Raw genomic sequence first — 20,092 nt, forward strand, 5'->3', positions numbered from 1 at the left:
CAAACAGACGTGATGGATTCAGCACAGTGACTGAGGCAGTTGGAGCGGATTGCAAACAGTGAACAGTGTCTTTGGCTATTCTTATATGTAACTTTCTCCCCTGAGAAATCCTTTATCTAATTAACCAAATAGGGATTTGTTGCATTTCCCCTTGGTATTTATAATCTTATTAACTTAATGAACTGTAAGTCATTGCAGCACTCCCAAAAATTAGGTACTAAGAATACCTCAGTGGAGTATGCCAGGGAGTGATTAATGGACCACACACATATTGGAGAAGAATCATGAAGGAAAGCAGAAGACTGATGCCAGAGATGTGTGGGAAGGTTAGGTTACATTGAATTGAGTTTAGCAACAATTTATTTTCAAAATTAATATTATTGTCTGTGTTACACTTGGGACTGAGTATCAGTTGACTTGACCCTGAAAGTTTCACCATGACAAACAGGTTTCTGTAGGAAGTTGTACAAGTTTGGGATCCTTTTTCTTGCATCCCTTTATCCAAAGGGTCCAAAAACCGGCAACTGTAGCTGTGGGTAGGAATTTGAAATGTGTGCCTAGTAGTTCATCCAAGCTGCCGTTTTGATTCGGTGGAGCCACCGATGCAGCACTTCAGGTTAAGAGTTTGGTTTGCGTAAACACACATCTTGCATTTGACCCAGGGATATGAATTCAGGGTACAGTGATGAGAGGCAAGCATGTTACTGCTAAACCACCAACACATTAACTCATTTCCTTCCATTGTACTTGTACCGGTATACTTGTTCATTAATCATACTTTACTGAGACTAAATATTGAGGTTTTTTGCAGTGTGAATAAGGTAAAACAGGGTAATTAGGGATGGCCACAATCCAGGTAAGACACCAGATTATATTAGGATGAGTGAGTTGCAACTAGAGAGTATCTATCATGCTGCTGCTGCCTAATGTTATTAGTTGGGGTTACATTCCAAGGGGTTATTTTTTATGACATTTTGCTCATGTAAATGCTACTGTACATCACTTATAACATGTAAAAAATTAATTAATTAAAATAATGCATAAAACACTGAGATTTACTTCGAACAAAGTGTTTTGAGGAACATGCAGTTCCAGAGTTACAACCTCCTGACTTACAGACACTCGCACTTATGAACGGGATCCCAATATATTCATCACAAAAAATTGGTAACTGAAATCCCATTTTTACATTACTTTCATTGTTCTATATTGTTTAACATGATTTTATTTACAGTATTTACATTATTTGTTATGTATGGGATATTTTGTTGTCTTGTATGGGCAGGGTTGTGTTTTAACCTGACCTAAACTATGGAATTAACACTGTTCTGACTTATGAACAGGGTCCAGGAATGTAACTTGGGGACTGCCTGTACTTTGAATGAAAAAACAAAAAAACATGAAACACTGGAAATTATATTAAATACAGTATTGAAATATGAAACATTAGAAATGTTTAAATATTGAGATGTATGTTGAACAAAGATTTTAGGAATTTTGTACTAAAAAAAATTCAAAATGCTTTAAACAATGTTTATAGAATTTCCAGGAAGGGAACAGAAAATTAATTAAAAAATAGAAAAACGTCAGCAATGGTGTTAACCTTTGAGAAATATTGATATCTACTTTGGAAGAAGCTTAGAAAAATAAAAAAATGTAACTGTCAGATAGGATGTTAAACATCAAGCCTAGAGCTCTTGCAATATACACAGCTTGTTCCCCCTTTTCAAAATGCATATCACCTGTGATTTCTTGAATTTCAGCTCCAAGGAAATAATGTGCATATGTAAGATAGCCCCCATGGTGTGATGAAAGTGCCAAGGCAGAATAATTTCTTCCTAAGTATTAGGCAGAAATTTTGAGTTGCTGAAGCTTCTAGTGAAAGATACCTCAGTGAAGTGTTTTGAGTGAGACACTGTCAATGATTTTAAGATGCAAAAAGAGAAGTTACTTAAATCCTGTGGTGATAGTAATTTACCCAAGCAAATTGGTTTTATTTTATGTTGGTACATTCTAGACTCTGTGCTCTAAAATACAGAAGAAAAAACATCTGGATCTCCTTGGGTTTAAAGCTTCCCAGATAAGGGATCCTATACTTGTACAATGTGCAGAAAAAATAACAAAATAATAAAGTACCCAAAATAGTTAATACCAAAAAATTTACCAGAGTAAGTATTGCTATGTTCTTACTTCCCAGTAGTATTAACATTGGGGTAAATAATGAAACTATGTTTGTGTTTGGAAGTTAACTTTAATACAGTACTGTATTGTATATTAGAATATTTAATGTGTTAAACAGTCAACTGAATGAGTTTAGTGGATCACCTTCCATATAATCCATAAAACAGCTGTACTCTATATACTGTACTGAAAATTTTATACTTCTGAACTTGTCATATAGCATTTCCTCATCATAAAGTTCCTTACAGGCGAGATGAGAAAAATAGCACCACACGCATTTTCCAATACAAGGGAAATAGAAGAACTATTACTAATACAGTTATTTTTATATAACATTATGTACTTTATATTTTATACAAAATAAATCTACCAACCTTTCACTTTGTCTTATTAATTATCCACAGTTGAGAAGGAACAAAAATGAAATGTGAAACCATTTTCAAAAAATTACTTAAAACTAGTTACATTATTTTAACAATCCTTTTATGGTCTCTTGATGCACATGTCACTAAGCCCTCCTGTGCTGGTGCAATACCTCCTGCTCAGCCGTATCTCACACAGAGCACTCCTTCCATAAGCAGAAACACGGGAACCACCTAATTCCTCTCACTAACCTCATGGGCAAGACGATGCATCTGTAAAGGTGCCATTAGGGTCCGGATTACTCTACTCAAGTACAATAAAATGGAAAACCACTCCTGTTGCCGACACAACCTCTGTTGAAAGACTGACCATGGTCGAGTGTGCCAGAGTTAAAACATTTATCCTGATGGTTACTTTTCCTAGATTGTTTTTCAATGTTGTCCTGTAAAATGTTCACATTTTTTTGTCATAACAATTAGTGTATTATATGCATCACTTCTACATGATGCAGACCAGACTTGACTTACCCATGACATTGACTGCTGGTGCTCATCAAACAATTAGTAAAGCACCCATCATAAGAACAACCCTTAAAAAGGAGTATTAGAAATTAAAATTGCTAGTAGAGGTTGAGAGGTGGACAAGTTCTGGCTCCATGGGCGCTAGCACAGCCTAGACCTCCTCATTCATATATACCAATATTGGATTTCCAATATACAAACCTTAGTCCAACTCAACTCCACAATAAATTGATTGGGAGGGGAGGTTTAAGTATGAAATGAGATTTCCAGAATAAATGCTTCACTTATAACCTCACAGCAGTACAAGGAATCGCATGTATATGAGGTCGGCTAGAAAGGGGTGGTGACAAAATACCAAACTAGAGGAGGGAATCAAACAGTTACAGTGAGTTTAAATGTAGAGGGGAGGAGAGCTAGGGGTAGGCTAAGAATGACATGGGATTGGTTTGTAAGAAATGACAAAGTTATGAACCTGACAAGAGGTAATGCAACATGAGGAGCCGACATTTCATCTGCATTCATCCTTACTAGATGGCCCACTCTCAAGAGTCCAGTCCAGTAACAAAGTACAATTTCATATGAGTGGACATCAGGTAATTTTATCTCTGAGGTTTCACAATGTGATACCCACAAGAAAATCAATTCACTGAACACAGCCAGATTGCAGAAATCTGATAATTTCCACTTCATCAGTGCTACACCTTGAGTTATGATCCAAATTCAGTGTTTCAAAGACATACTGTGAAACTCTTAACAAAAGGAAGAAGAAATAATTACCTTAATCTACAGGTTGTTTCATTTCCACAGCTGAGGAGAAACAACTAGCTGCCAAACTCATGTGCTAAATACAAATAATGACCTCTAGGATCTTTATGTCAAACATGGGCTAGATGAAATCAAAAGGTCAAGGAAGAAAAAACATAACAGTACTGTGCACTATAAAATCTGCTAACACTGATCAACCAAGGTTAAGGATTAGTTGTCATAAGTTTGGTGGCAAAGCAAAGCAAAACTGAGGGACTTATCCTACAGTCTGATTTCATAAGAGCCTATACAGAACAACTTGGGCATATATTCAGTGAAGGTTTAAAACTTTGTAAGCCAGAGTTGCCTCCTCTCTGATGTTCTCTCTTCCAACAACCCAAGTTTTTAAAAAGGAATGTGAATAAAGCTCCAGTTGCCTAACAAGTCATGATCACCATACATTGCATGAATAACCCTCTTATTGTTCAGGTTAAAGTTACCCGAAGAAAGACAATGGAAAACAAATCATTCTATTAATACGTACAGGCACCCTCGCTATCCAAATGATTATACAAAAACTCGCTTATCTGAAAATTCCATAATTACACCTCTTTTTCACTGTCCAAATGCAATTCTCACTTATCTGAAAGATGGTGCTATTGAAAATTAAAATTTCACATGTCAGACATGGGCCGGGAGTCAGCCAGGTTGCCCCCCCTCCCTCTCACATCCCCCTTAGCCTGTGTCATCTCCATCTCATGGGCTATTTGCTTAGTGTTTAGTGGAAGTGAAGTGATCTCTCTTTATCCGTGTATATTTTTGCCATATTTTCATGAATCTGTTCAGAATAGCATCCAAGTTTTGTGCTGATTCCTTGGCTGCAAGCCTATGATAACTGAAAATAAGCTTGAAATAATGATGCCATGAATGCGAATAGACCCTAGCCAATTTTGTTACGAGTATTTTTAGATATAATTATGGGATTTCCGTGTAATTAGGGACTAAATTACAGTACAGTATAGTCTCGATTTACGTGGTCAATTAAACCCATGGAGGTCCGCGTATAACGCGAAACGTGTAAATGAAATAACAGATCATATGGGATTAATTGAAATAGAGACTGGGCCGACCGCCAGACTACCCTTTTTCCGACACAATACGTACGTTGTAGTAAAAATAACATCTTAATTTTATGATGGTATGCACACACAATTAATATGTAAGAGAAATATCAATAATAATAGGTTTTTTAACACTTACGTTAGTAGAAGAGATGGCTGGGCACACGGGGATGGGGGGTTGGTTCCGAGGCAGAGGGCAGATTATTGGCCCTCACCTGTATCACTTGTATCACTATCCACCACAGAGGCTAGTAGGGCCTCCTTGTCAAACCCCTCAAAGTCTATATCCTCACTATCACCGACTTGGGCTGGCTGTGGTGGGTGGTGGGTGAAGAACTTGGTAATGTTTTGTTGACTGGGCAAGCAAGGTTAAATAGACCAATCACAGCTTGCGGCGGAGGGGATACGTGGGTGGTAAAGATGCGTGGCCCAATCACAGTCCGAAGCGTCAGCGGTGACGTAAGAGTGACCTAGCGCGCAGCTTGTCCGCGCCGCTTCCCGCGTAAATTCAGGAATGTACCGCGTAACTAAAAATTGGCGCGTCTGGACAGGTGCCGCGTAAATGACCAACCGCATACGGAAAATCCGCATAAACCGAGACTATACTGTACTGTACATTAGACCCTTGCTATACGCAGTTTTATGGTTCTCAACTCATTCCCAAAAAAGTACATAAACGAGTACATAAACAGCACCTTCCCTTCTCGTAACCATCCTCTGGGTGACACCACCACATCAATAAATAAATAACAGGGTAATTATGGTGAAATTCCCTCTCCACTTCATATTTTCTTATTTTATACTTGTTATATGATTTCATTGTTTTGTTACTGTTTTATAACAATGTACAGGTATCCCTTGTTTTAGTGTCAATTCACTTAACGATAATTTGGTTTAGTGATATAAAATTTTTAACACCCTTTCTTGTTCAAAGTTAGGTCAAAATTTGGTTTAGCGATCACTTGACTCGCTATGATGAGGGAAAACCGAGGATGATGTGGCCTGTGAGGTAGAGCATGTTTCCTTTGTTACATGTAATGTTACTATAAAAGTTGTGGAAAAATCATTACAATACTATAGTGTGGCTTAGAAATAAAGAATACCCTGTATGTAATATAAAATTATAAAGTAAGACAAATATAGAGCATGAGTGTGCATGTGTGTTCTGAAGCTGTGAGCTGTAACTGCAGCCAACCGCACTCTCCCTCCCCCCATGGTATGCACAGCCAGCAGTCATACAAGTCTCTCAAGTCAGCAAGGTGACTGCCTGGCTGAACTGTGTCGCTTGTATACTGTACCAGTAAATCTGAGGACTAAATAATATAAATAAAAAAAATGCTGTGTTGCCATTTGGCAATCGATTCTTTATACATGGGACACAGGAGAGAGCCAGCAGCTGAGATCCACCCTCCCCAGATCTGTGTGCTAACTCCCAAATGCATAAGAAATTTTTATTTCCTTTATGTTTTGACCTTATGACAATTATTTCATTTATTTTATTGCACATTCTCTATGAATGATTGTGTGCAAACAATACTGTAATAAAAAAAAAACAGCTCAGCCTCACCCGCTCTGAATACTACTGAGTAGCGAGTCGGCGCCTTGAGAACACTGTTACAGTCCACTGCCTCCACAAGCCAATGCATATGATCAACTGTCACACATGCACACCCATGGTCTTAATTTATCTTATTTTAGTTTTATATTATATTTTCTTTATTTGTAAGCCACATTAGAGTATTGTAATGATTATTCCACAACTTTTAGTTTCATTACATGTAACACTGGCAACATGCCATTTCCACAAATATTATTCCTCGTTATCCGTTCAGTGATAATTTTGCTTAACGTTAGGTATTTCAGCAATGCATCCCCATCGTTAAATGAGCAACACCTGTACTGTACCTGCATCATATTTAAAGAAAACATATTGAAAGTACCATATATGTAACATTATGTTTATGAGTGACTCAAGTATCTCAAACATAATGTACAAACTGGTTTGGTACACCTTTATAGTAGTGTACTTTATACAGTATTGTACTGTATATTGTAAATAATATTTTTTCATTAATGTTTGTCACCACTGTACATCTATTTAATGAAAATCATACCAAAATACCATTTATGGGTGACTTAAGTAATACAGTGCTGCACTAAGGCCATATAGGGAAACATATACAGGTAAGGTCCATGAAAAGTCGGTTATTTTGCATTGTTTATATAGATGTTTGGTGTTAACACAGTACTAATATATAAATCTTTTAACTTCAAAACCGTTTAAAACAAACTCATTTATTATTATTACAGGTATACCCCAAAAACCGTCGTTCCATTAACCACCGATTCGCATAACCGACGATTACATATAGGGGAAATACTCCCTCAAGTTTCGTTTACGCCACGGAGATCCAACGATCGGGAGATGAGCGGCAGAGCTGTTCTTAAATTTGACAGGTGGTGGTGTGGTGCAAATTGTTGCCAGGAAAGGGCTACCTCTGACTCATTCCAGCCTCTCTGCACTTGTTTACACTTACCATGTGTCTGTGTTTTTTCATTATTTCCGACTTTGTGTGTTATGCAATCTTGCCTACATGCCTCAGTGATAATTCCTCTTGTGCTTATAAGCCTTAATAAGGTGTAATAAGGCATAATAAGAGTGGTGATGGATCAGGAAAGATTGGTAGAGAATTTAACTTGCCACCCTAGACTGTCTACCATCCTCAACACAGTTAAATAACAGTCTCTATTTATGCTTTACATTCCTCAATTAATGCTTATTATGCTTACTTTATATGTCTGCTTTATTTTCTTGCTTAAAAGTGTGCACGACAGATATATATGAAGGGTAAATGGTTTTTTTTGGGGGGACCAGTCCCTAACATCCTGAATTTATTATATTCTTATGTGATTAATTGCTTCGTTGGGGTTTCGTCAGTTGAGTGTAATAGTCTAGCGCTAGCCAGATGAAAATACTAGTTACAATAGGATGAGAGGGGGATGAATTCATGTTCTAGCAAGGTGTTCCTTTGCAAATGGGGGCGTTTATTAGCAAATGGATTATGGATATTTGAATCTATACGAGATGAAACTTCCCCAGCTGAATAACATTGTCTGGCGGTAACCAGAATAAAGTAAATACTAGGATGCCGTAGTGAAGGGATTAATTAGCAATCAAAACAATCAGGAAATGGGCAACACATATTAATTGTAATACAAACTTGATGTGAACAATAGTTTAGTTGGCAGCAGTCCGGTATAAAATCAGCAAACCAGTTTAATTGTGCCAAACAGATAAGTTAAACGGGTAACAAATATTGACAGTACTGTACAGTAAAACCTCACTAAGGCAGACCCCGCTAAGGCGGACCCTTCTTATCCCGGACACCCCCTACCCCCAATTAGTCCGCCTTAGCGAGGTTTTACTGTATCATAATTATTATTTTTATCAAATGACCAATTTATGATGCAAAGCGATATAGCTGTTGCTTAAAGGTCGTTAAAGTAATAAAGTTTCTATGTTGTGCAGAAGAGGGAACCCTTGACTCCACCTGCCCTGCTTCCACCACACCCAACTCCTACTCTGGGTTACTGGTAGTGGAATCACTGCAGACAATTTACAGAGTAGAATAATGTTGTTTTCTCTCATTTTGATGAGGCAGTTATGATGAAAATACAAATACAAGTGGTGCCCAGTATTTCAAGCAACGGTCATGATCTTATGAAGTAAAATCATATTTGTTTGATAATCCATTACCTGGTAAGTGTATCGCATAGGTAGACTGACGTCAGGGTGAACCGAGCACAGAATATAGAGATAGCAGACAAGTAGTATAACGTGCAATTAAAATACTCAGAATGTATGGAAAAGGACATTTATTCTAAATAACAATAATGTAAATGAGTAGCTGAAATGAAAAACTCCCACACCCTGGTCACCAGCAACTCCGTCTATAGGCGCTGTCACGTCACTGTAAAGAAATAATTTTAATTAATTTTTCTCCTTATTTGGGTATGTAATTTTGATTAGCCCTCTCACACATGAAGGGGTTCCCCTCAGCTGAACCAAATAGTCTGACGTTGTGATAAAGGATTAAAATCAGTTGTATTTCACACAGCATTCAACAATCTCCGATGAGCAAAATAATTACTGACCTTAAACTTTAGTTTTAATTCATTAAGTGGAAATATAAAGCAAATTTGTACTGAATATTTATTGTTTCGCATAGCTATAGTTCAGTAATTCACAAGCAGTTTCAGAACAGAGTTCAGCCACCCTCCTTCTCAATGACAGCCTGTAGCCAGTCTTGGTATAGAAGCACCATGGCTCCTCACCTGCTGTGGTTTGGCCCGCAACAGCTCCCACTGTGCTCTGGTTTGGTCCATTAATGCTGCTGGAGTCTTCTCCCTCTCTGACTCCCAAGTGTTTACAATCTTACCCCATTGATTTTCTCTGGATTTCATATCACAGCCCCTGCTCAGCCAGTCTAGCACCTATAAGTTGTCCTTAGTGGCAAACCCCTGCTTGACTATCTTGTCTATATGGACTGGGCAACGATCTTGAACAAAAATTATGGGGCCAGGAGGGAATGGGAAATTTATGTCTCTAAGGGATGGAAAGAAAAATCTTCTAATATTTTGACATATTGCTGCGCAGTAAAGCCGCCGTTGATCTGCATCACGTCACCTACCCCATTAAGAGTCACGTAGCCCCAAATATTTACTGTGACTGCCACTCCGCGCCTCCTCATAAATATTGTGGTGATCATATTTGAATAGTATAAAGTCTTGGATATTAGCTAGTAGACATGGATAACATTGAGAGTTCTTGAAAATATTGGACCCTCTAATAAATTTGGATTTTGGATAATTATACAGGATAAGTGACGAGAGATGTGAAGAGGGCTCACAAGTCGGAGGTAAGGGGACAAGGGAAGTGGTATTCTGAGGAAGAGATGGAACAAAACAGACTTTGTTTAACCAGCTTTGATGTGTAGGAGGATTGGAGGCGAAGCGGCTGGGGAAAACAGGTGCCAGGCTATGGTAGTTTTATCTTGTCTACTTAACTTTCTACCATGAGGAGCAGGGGTGATTGAGCAAATGAGAATGAGTTTGTTTTGGTTATGCACATTTTCTCACATGATCTTGAAAAAGAATAGCAACATGTCAGTAATAGGTGTTAAAACTTCATTTATATATTCAACAAGATTAAGGGTTATTACGCTTACCGTGTATTATTCCTCCTCCATGTGTGAATGCGGCCATGGTTGCTGGTGGTGAAATTTTTTCCTATGCGAAGACAGTCCTTTCCCAGAACTCCATATCATTGGCTACATAATGCTGGGAGAGGGCACAGGGCAATCCCCGATGGAGGTTCACGTTGCTCAAAAATAAGACGAATGAACAGGCTTTGTGTGAAATAAAACAAAGCCTAGAATTGCTTTTGTTGTCCTTGTGGCACGGTGGTAGTGATCCCTGTTCACATACATAGATCCAGGGTTCGATTCCCGACTAGTGAGATACAGTAGAACGTCGATATAACACGAGATACATTCCAAGAGAGGTCGCTTTAAACCTAATTCACATTAAATCGAAGTGTTGTTTCAATGGAATAATTTAGTTTGGTACTTGAGAGAAACACAAAATACTAAAATGACTGAGAGTCAACCCAGATGCACCTCAGCCCATCTCCTAGAATAAACAAAACATTGTTTTTTGTAGTACAGTATTATGTTAAAACAAACACTCATAAATCAACACAACTAAATTTATGGGTCGTGAAATGGTCTGTTTACTAGCGATCAGCTGATGGGAAGATGGGGGGTGGGGTGAGGTGATATGTTTGACAGTTGATGCCAAGGTCTAGTGCTTATTTATTTATGTCCTTAAGAGTGACTAAGTTTTCTCTTATAAAATGTCACTGACCTGACATGGGAGAATATAATTAACATTGCTGGAATTCTTATAAGATAGTGATTGGTTTGAATATAAACACGCTATAGTTTCCATTAGACATACAAATTTTAGTTCTAATTAATTTTAATACAAATGGCTAAATTTTTTATCTCGTGCAAAATACTGTATATGACGTTTATATTCAAATTATTCGCTGTCTTGCAAGGATTCTAGCAATGCAAATTATATTCTCCTAACTTTAGTCTGTGATATTATATAAGATATAACCACTAAACCCTGGCTGGGATGAGGGGAGGGAGGGGAGGTGAAATCTTTGACAGTTGTGCTTAAGGTATAGTAAAGCATTAATTTGTTTATTTATGTCCTTTAGATTGAGTTTTTGCTTTTTGTTTATAAAATGTCACAGAAGTGACCGAGGAGAATATAATTTACATTGCTGGAATTCTTATACGATAGTGATTAATTTGAATGTAATCATGCTATAGATTGGACTAGACAAAAATTTTAGTTATCATTTAGTACATTATTTTGAGTACATGTACAGTACAGCTTTGCCCTTAGGACAGTGTAGCGTGCCCAGAGAAACATTAGGTGCGAATTTTAAAATATGATGCGCCAGATTGACTCGTGCAAAATAGAAATGATTCACTTTAATTTAAAACATTGTCCTTAATTGTGGGCGTCGCTTTAAATCAATAATCTTAAATTGAATCACTTTAAATCGACAATCTACTGTATTGTTTGTAGATGGAAGTCTTGCCAGCAATGGATCCACTTGAGCACAGTGGGCCGCAAAATCCCCAGCCGTTTAGCGATGTCCTGGTTACAAAAGCCCTCTTCGTGGAGAGCGATGATGCGACCGTGTTGAATTAGAAGGTTGTCTTGATGGTTCATAACGATGAGTATTGAAGGCCGAAAGTGATTGTGTAATTCTTTGGGGTCACCATATCACCTCGGATTAGCGGTGATTGGCTGTCTCTTTAATCTATGATTGGCTCACGCTGACCTGAGTTGCCTCTGCCCCACAGCAAACCAGATAATAGAAAATCAAACAAATGATTTTACTTCATAATGGGAGAACACATCATTATTCTACTCTGTAAATTGTCTGTAGTGATTTGACTACCAGAGTAGGAATTGAGTGGTGAAGGCAGGGAAAGTAGGGGAATGGATGGGTAGTCGAGGGTTCCTCCTGCACCTTCGTCCAGGGTTGCCGTAGCGTCCAATGCATAATATAGAACTTTATTATCTAACATCTTTAAACAACAGCTTTGCATCACAAACTGCACATTTGATAATACAGGTTGACAACCCTTTATCCGAAATTCCGAAAACCGAAAGTTTTTTTGTGGAGCAATTTTTTTTTTTTTTAAACAGGGATTAGCCCACCCAGGCATAGATCACTGACCCACATCGGGGCCTGGGGGGCGAAAATGTAATAGTAATACTAATTATAATAATAATAATTATTCATAGTAAATAAAATTTTTAATTAAAAAATACACCAAAATAAAATAATAATGATAACAATAATAATAATAAAATATAATAATAAAATTTATAATAAATAAAAACAATAATACTGTATTAATAAAATAATAATAAAGAAATACAAGAATGAAAAAAGATAAAAAGTGAGAAACACGACCTAAACCTATGAATTTTATTATTATTATTATTATTATTATTATTATTATTATTATTATTATTATTATTATTATATGTTTGCCCCCTAGGCCCCAATGTGGATCAGTGACTTGTGCCCGGAGGGCTAATAAAATATAAATAAATAAATAAATAAAAAATAAATAAATAAATAAATAAAAAAATAAAAAAATAAAAAAAATAAAAAAAACACTTACCATTCTGAAAACCGAAAAATTCCGAAATCCGAAATGCCTCTGGCCCCAAGAATTTCAGATAAGGGATTGTCAACCTGTAATAATAATAATAACTTTTTGGCATTACGGTATTGCATTTTCACATCCCACATTCCTACCACTAATCTATTATCATATTCAAATAAGAAGCCTAATTATAAGATAATTTTCATCTATTACATTACTGTCGCAAATGTATAATAACGGAGATAGCATATCCAAAACTTTCTCTATTTTCTTCCATTAATCTTCTGCCATTATCGCCTACCTCACCTCCAACACTGTGTGTGTCTCCTTCATAAATCATCACGCGCATGCGTTCCCGTACACGTCACGCGGCCAATCAAAGGCGTTTTGGTTTTTTTGCATCCAATTAAAACGATTTTTTATTTAATTCACGCTATTTTTGACCCAATCAAATTTGATTTTTATTTTGGGTCTCATATTTTGAAATTCAAATTCATTTCCAACCATGGAAGTCTGCGATGGGCGTCACTTAAATTATATGAAGCAGATTGCGAGTTTTTGGGAAAAAAACTTAGAAACTATAGCATTTTTCGATCGCGTGGTGTTCTTCCAACCTCCGTAAAGTGTCCTAAGTGCAGGACTGAATGTAAATATCGCAAAGACCAACATACTATGTGGCGTTGTGTAAGAATCTCAGAATCCTACGACGAACAAGAACCCGGCCAATAAGGTAAGAAATAGGTGATTCCATCATATGGTGAGAGTCACTTAGGTTAGGTCTTGTTTTTGTTTTTCTAGTGTTTTTTGGTGTATTTTTTATTAGCTTAGCCATTTTTTTTTTTTGGAAAACGTCTCATGAAAAAAAATGATATAAAAAAGGCCAATTTCCGACGGAAATGAAGGTCATATTCGGTCTAAACACACACAAATACACTAGAAAAATATATTTTTGACTTTCTAACAGAGTGGGGTGCACTTATGCAAATTTACCAATTTTTTATCCATTCAACCTGTTTGGCACAATAAAACTTTGTGATTTGCTGATTTTATACCGGACTGCTGCCAACTGAACTACTTTTGTTTACATCAAGTTTGTATTACAATAAATATTTGTTGCCCACTTCCTGATTGTTAATTAATCCCTTTATTATGACGTCTTTGTATTTACTGTATTCCGACTCAGACAATTTTATTCAGCTGGGGAAGTTCCACCCCCTCTCATCTTATTGTAAATTTAGTATTTCATCTGGATAGTGTTAGACGATTACACTCAGATGAGCAAACCCCATCGGTATTGTCAAAGCATTATTCTGCAATGTAATCTCTCCCAAACGACCTACTGTACACTTTCCACCCCCCCCCCTCCACAGAAAGACACCTAGCTAGACACACCCCACCCTCTCGCTCACTGGTGAATGCTTCGAATTCTCACTTCAGAGTTCAGGGGTTCATACCTCAGGGAGAGAGAGAATTGGCAATACTAAGTAGTAAAGTCAGGTGTAGAGCCAACTGTACCTGGCTATTCACTACCCTGTTTGTCCATAATTGATATTTTAACACCCCTATTCGATATTCGCAAAACATACCATGCTTATTCGCAAATGAAAACTTATGATACCCTACACTAATATTTATAACTGGACGGGTTAGCTGCAGCTCTCATATTCTGATATACTGTACTTGTAAGACCCAATTCACACAAGCGTTTTTTTCTGCACGGTTTAGAAATTAATAAAGGTCAATGGCATAGAGAACACGTGGGAGACACTGACCCCATGCCTGTACCTATACATCCAAACCACGGTGAAAAAATACACTGAGTGTTCTAAAACTCTTCATATGACGAGCATGTTTTTTCCGCATGTCAGTTATGATGCATCTATGGTAGATGCTGGAAGTGCCTGTGGTTATTTTTGTCAGATGCAGGCAAACTGAAGCATAAATAAATACCTGTGTAAACACATGCCTTCTCCCGTACAGGACAAAAATGCACCTGTGAAGTAGACCTAAGTATGGCCTGATGTAATGAACATGTGTGCGTGTGTGTGTGCTGACTTGACAGGCCGCCAAGTTAGACGTCACCGTAGCTACATCACCTTGCCTCTCCTCTTACCAGGCGAAGTTGTGTTATTGTTATTTTTCAACACGTAATTTCGAGTAGATATACGTATCTTTATTAATTTTTTTTTACTGTTACATGCACACACAATTTTTCATACAGAATGTGCAAAAAAAAAAAGTAAATGATTATCTCAAGGTTAAAAACAAAAATATAATACACATTTCTTACGTCCACGGTAGTTAGTATGCGATCGTGAGAGGGGAAGGGGGGAGAGAGAAAGGGGAGTGTTGGTTGTGGTGGCGAGTGTTACTGATGATGGCGAGTGGTCGTGGTAGTGAGTGTCGGTGGTACAGTAATCTCTCGATAACTTGGCATTCGATATCTCGGAATTTCATATAACTCGGCATGGATAAGGTCTTGGAATTTATTATAAAATAACTCGGGAAATGCCGAGTTAATTTAATGATCTGGGAAAATCTCGGTATATTTGGCCACGTGGGTAACACTCGCCACACTGCACTCACGCTTGGTCAGTCTGGTGTTCGTTATTGTTTTGGTTGGGTGCGTGTTGGCTCATTCCACCCATTACATGGATGTGGGAAGGGAGGGTGCTGTAGCACCCCAATATTTTGGACACCAGAATTAATATTCAGCAATTCCTGGTAAGATTTGGTTCCTGCGGTACTGACCCAGTAACACCGAACAACCTCCCCCATTCATGTCAAGCCAGCCGCTGTATGCAGAACGTCTCTACAATTACGGTAAATCCAATGTCGTAGATTTTACTTAATTTACAGTGCAATTCAGTTTATCCAAATTACAACTACAGTATCTGAATCTTCCAGGTATCCCAACTTGTCCCCTTTGGTACAAACTCTAATTTAGTCCAACAATCCAAAAATAACTGAAGTCATTTATTCATGTGTCTTACACCTGCAGTACTACAACGGTTTTATATAAAAAAATTGCTGCGATAAACAATAAAATTAATACACAGCATATCATAAAATGCAATAACACATTTTATGTAAAAAAAATAGCGCCTTCCACACTCAAACCATCATCTAAGTGATGCCACGGTTCAGCCTGGCAGTCAACCAGCTGACTGAGATGTGTGTATGCCGTGACGTCACAAGGGAGGGAGGGAAGCGGGAATCAGCCACTCAGGACAGCTCACTGCGTGACCTTCACACACGTTCACCTCACACACCTATGCTCTTAATTTTTCGTATTTTATAGTTTTATATTATATTTTATTTATTTCTAAGCTACATTAGAGTATATTTTTACTCTTTTGCTCTGTAATAAAGAAAAGTTTTACTAGGGTGGACTATAATATCCTCAGTGATATACTGTACATAAGTTATGTGTTTATTTACATACAGTGATCCCTCGGTTAACGAACTGCCTTCCATAAGAATCTTCAATTCGGTTTACGAACAAAAATTCGGTTAACGCATTTTTTACGAACCGACCTCAACATGTTTTCGCTTGCACTGACCGGGCAACCAGCTTTAGTATCAGTCCGCCAATACATTAATCGGTTCTAGGGCTTAAATTCCTTACTATTTTAGTAAATATCAAGAAGTTTATACTATTCAATAATTTTAAAAGTTTAATATTAACTTTTTTAGTCATTTTAACAATTATTGAACATAATTGAAGGTAAAGAAACTAGTTTCTGGCGTGCCATCCAGCCTGTTAACACACCAGACAGGCGTTAGTCTCTCTCTGTTTTCAGTGGAGGTAACATCTTGCTTGAGACTCTCTTCAACTAAACGCTTTTTTCTGTGTTTCCAAGCAAATTATTGGTCATTTTGAAATATATTTTACATATTGACAATATATAATGCAGTGCAGTGTTGATTTAAAGAAAATAATCTTGAAATACACCAAGAGAACTAAAATTTTATGGATGAAATGGTGCCATGGGGTGACTTCTCTTCCACCCCAATGCCTTTCCTTCTTCCTTCTCCTCCACCCCCATTCTAATTATCATCATCATCCAGGAGCCATCTACATACACACCTCAAAGTAAGTGAACTTTTCTACCATTTTTGTTGAATTTAGGAAATTTTCGGTGAGCTGGAACCAATTACCCAAAAACCCATTGAAACAATGGTTTCGGTTAACGAACTTTTCGGTAAACGAACAACCTGCTGGAACGGATTGAGTTCGTTAACCGAGGGACCACTGTATTCAGATTTGAATTATACATGGAGAAAAGAATTATTTTTGTTAAAATTTATTCTTTATTTTGTATGTGACCAAATTACAGTAGTATACATAAGCGCCGCACTGTTTACTGTTTATGTAGCGTTTCCCCCCTATCACCTATCATTCCCCTGCATTACCAGATTGTGGGAGGAGGAAGTGGTGGTGGAGATCTCAGCCACTCCAGTCTCATAGTGAAACGGTTGCCAATTGGCAATGAGGTTTTCTTTTTCCTTTATTTTATTTATTAGTATAATTTTGACATATTCCTCACATTTACTGGTACTATAATATACACACGAAAAATATGTAGTGAAAGTTGCCAGCTGGGAATGCATCCCCCCTATATACATAAATTCTTTCGAAGAAAATTGCCCCGATATTCGCAATGACATTTAGGAACACATCCTCTGAAATAACCGGGCTATTCCCTTACACACCACCTTAAGAGACAGTTAAAGTGATAGTAGAACTCCCCAAGGCTTTGCAGTTCCTTGGTGTTGTCCGAGTTTTCCAGTGACTATAAGAATGAGAGGCACAGAAACTCTTAGCATAAGAAACCCCACTGGAGCCAGATATACATCAAAATACCAGTTGGTAAAAAAGAATACCAATCTTCAAATTCAGGAAAATCGACACTTGGAGAATAATGCACACCAAAACCTTTACCAAACGAACTAGTGAAATCTAGAAAATCCACATATCATAAATTTACAAACTTAGGTGAGGGAGTCTGAATAGGAGCCAGGGACAGCTGAAGGATAGTAAACTAATTCTTGCAAGGTCAAAAAAAAGAGTTATCAGTACAGTATCCTGTTGAACTGTATGACTTGCAACACAGAAGCAATTGAGGGGAATAGTGAAACTTGATACCATCTATTTCAATCCACAGAAGCCAGACAGTCATCCGGTTCACAAAAACTTTCTTTCAAGAAAATGCCAAGTTATGTATACTGTTAGTGTTAATTTCCACCTGCCAATAAGCTAACTGAAATTATTTTTAGAACTTAAAGTGAACAGTCTATATTATGTTAACTATACTGTACTAATAATGCAGGAACTGTGTGTGGCAGTGCAGTAATACTTCCACCATTGCTAAATATATAGGGATAATACACTTTGTTCTATGTAAGTAAACAAAGCTGTCAATATACTGAATGTTATTGATTGAAGGTCATGGCTGGACTGAAGCTCATATACTGGAAATCCAATATGGCAGATGATACAAAAATGAAAATTAGGTTGTGTAAACTACATTGGCACCAAGACTTATTCACATCTTAACCTTCAGGGGGAACTTTTGCTTCCAAAACCTCTTTTAAGGACTACCTAAGCAAGTGACAGAAGAGTTTTACTAATTGTTTGACTTGTACCAGCCATCAATGTTACAGGTGAACCTGGTCTGCAACCTGTGGAAATGACGGTTACAGAACATGAGATTGAAGGGTTATAAAACAATAAAATGTTGTACACATCATATAACACAGTACAAAATTATCAACTTTTGACATGAGGGTTATATTTAACAAAATCAATACACTGAACAACTTATTTCTGTAAAATATTAATTATATAATTTTTGTCCTGTTTTTGTTCATTTGTTATGGCATGAACCAGTCCTCGACTCTCTGCATTTTTGATAAGTGACAGCCAGTCCTGATTCCCTGAGAATGAAGAAAGGCTTGTCACAATGTAACAGCACTTCCTTGCCCTTGTGAGGGCAACATTTAAGCGTTGACGATGAGAGAGAAACCCGATGTTCGCAGTTGAGTTGGCGCGTACAAAAGATAGAATGATGATGTCACGCTCTTGGCCCTACGGAAACAGGTTAGATTTTGAAATACTTAATCTGGTATGTATATACAAAATGTGTGTGTGTGTGTGTGTGTGTGTGTGTGTGAATAATAAACAGGATCATTTTCAAAAACATGCTTATAGTATTCGGGTCACCATGAAAAGGTTTAGAAAAAAAGGGGAAACTGTCCAGCAATCACTGACTTACAAAAGAAGTGACCAAGAACTAGAAGGATTGTAGAGTACCACAAAACTTCAGAAAGTCAATAGAAGGTAAAATTTAATGCAATATACAGCTAATATTGATGATAAGAAGGTTTAATAAATAACAGCAGATTAATGGACCTTATGTATCTGGGAAACATGTTAAAGCAGTCTGGAAATGGAAGAGTATAAGTAAAAAAAAAAAAAAATTACAAGGATAGAGTTGGATATCCTCTACAAGACTGCCACTAACACCAAAACACACACAGTTTGATATTTTGTGTATCCCTACAAGCAAATCCCGAATATAGTGTAGCAAAGGTGTTATGCGCAGTTGTGTAGAACCAAAATGTAAAAAATCAGACAAACATAAATTGTAAAAAATATAAATAAAATAAAAGATCTGATACCCTGTAATTACACATTATCATAAATAAACCATATGTTAATAGTCTACTTGACATGTTATAATACAGAAATCAAAATGTTAAGTCTAACATACACTGGTTATCTTACAGAAACCAAAATGTTAATACAAACACACATCATTATACAAATAGCAAAAAAGGAATTAAACTCAAACTTACCTGAAAAGCATCAATTGTATTTATAACAATATTCATTCGACCAAAGAATTTTGCAAGTTCTCCCTCAAGGAGGATCTTTTGTCTTTGGTATGGAGTAATGATTCCGATTTTTTGTTTTCCAATTTGTGGCTCCAATGTCTCGATGATGCAGCGAACAAGTGCTGCCTCTTTTGGATTATACAATTCATGGTTCTGATCTCTTTGTTCTTGTGATGTCTAGCAGAGAAAAGGTAAAACAATACTGTATTAGGAATAAAAGGACAATTAATCCTGAAATCCAAATTTATGATCGATCCTAGACCAAGTGACTATTTATTTGCCCAAGAAGTCCTCAGGCTGATAACTTAGGGAAACACCAGACATTACCAGCTGGGACTAAATCATGAATTAGTTACACTTCCCATCATAACTAAGTCCCTAATATGCAATCTTAAAAAATGACCACCATTTAAGCTATAAGGTTAGGAGTCTTTAAGACTCATTATCATGAGTCTGTGTACTGCACCTGTCACTTGGCTCAATTATAATATTATGCTAA

General features: G+C 37.1%; 2 protein-coding genes across 5 annotated transcripts in view; one reads left to right on the forward strand and one right to left on the reverse strand.

Moving 5' to 3' along the window:
- The window catches only part of LOC121857356 (dihydroorotate dehydrogenase (quinone), mitochondrial-like), a 29,014-nt gene extending 26,455 nt beyond the window's left edge, over positions 1-2,559 (forward strand). For both annotated transcript variants that reach the window (XM_042353369.1, XM_042353375.1), the window contains one exon: positions 8-2,559. In XM_042353369.1, the coding sequence (XP_042209303.1) occupies positions 8-62 (55 nt within the window). In that variant the 3' untranslated portion in view covers positions 63-2,559. The remainder of the gene's footprint in view (positions 1-7) is intronic.
- A 14,434-nt stretch (positions 2,560-16,993) lies between these two features.
- LOC121857375 overlaps positions 16,994-20,092 on the reverse strand; it is a 35,501-nt gene continuing 32,402 nt past the window's right edge. For all 3 annotated transcript variants that reach the window (XM_042353395.1, XM_042353404.1, XM_042353386.1), the window contains 2 exons: positions 19,555-19,770; positions 16,994-18,784 (listed from right to left, as the gene is read on the reverse strand). In XM_042353395.1, coding sequence (XP_042209329.1) covers positions 18,518-18,784; positions 19,555-19,770 — 483 coding nt within the window. In that variant the 3' untranslated portion in view covers positions 16,994-18,517. The remainder of the gene's footprint in view (positions 18,785-19,554; positions 19,771-20,092) is intronic.

The sequence above is a fragment of the Homarus americanus genome, unplaced genomic scaffold (genome assembly GCF_018991925.1).
Source record: "Homarus americanus isolate GMGI-L3 unplaced genomic scaffold, GMGI_Hamer_2.0 scaffold54347, whole genome shotgun sequence".
Lineage (NCBI taxonomy): Eukaryota > Metazoa > Arthropoda > Malacostraca > Decapoda > Nephropidae > Homarus > Homarus americanus.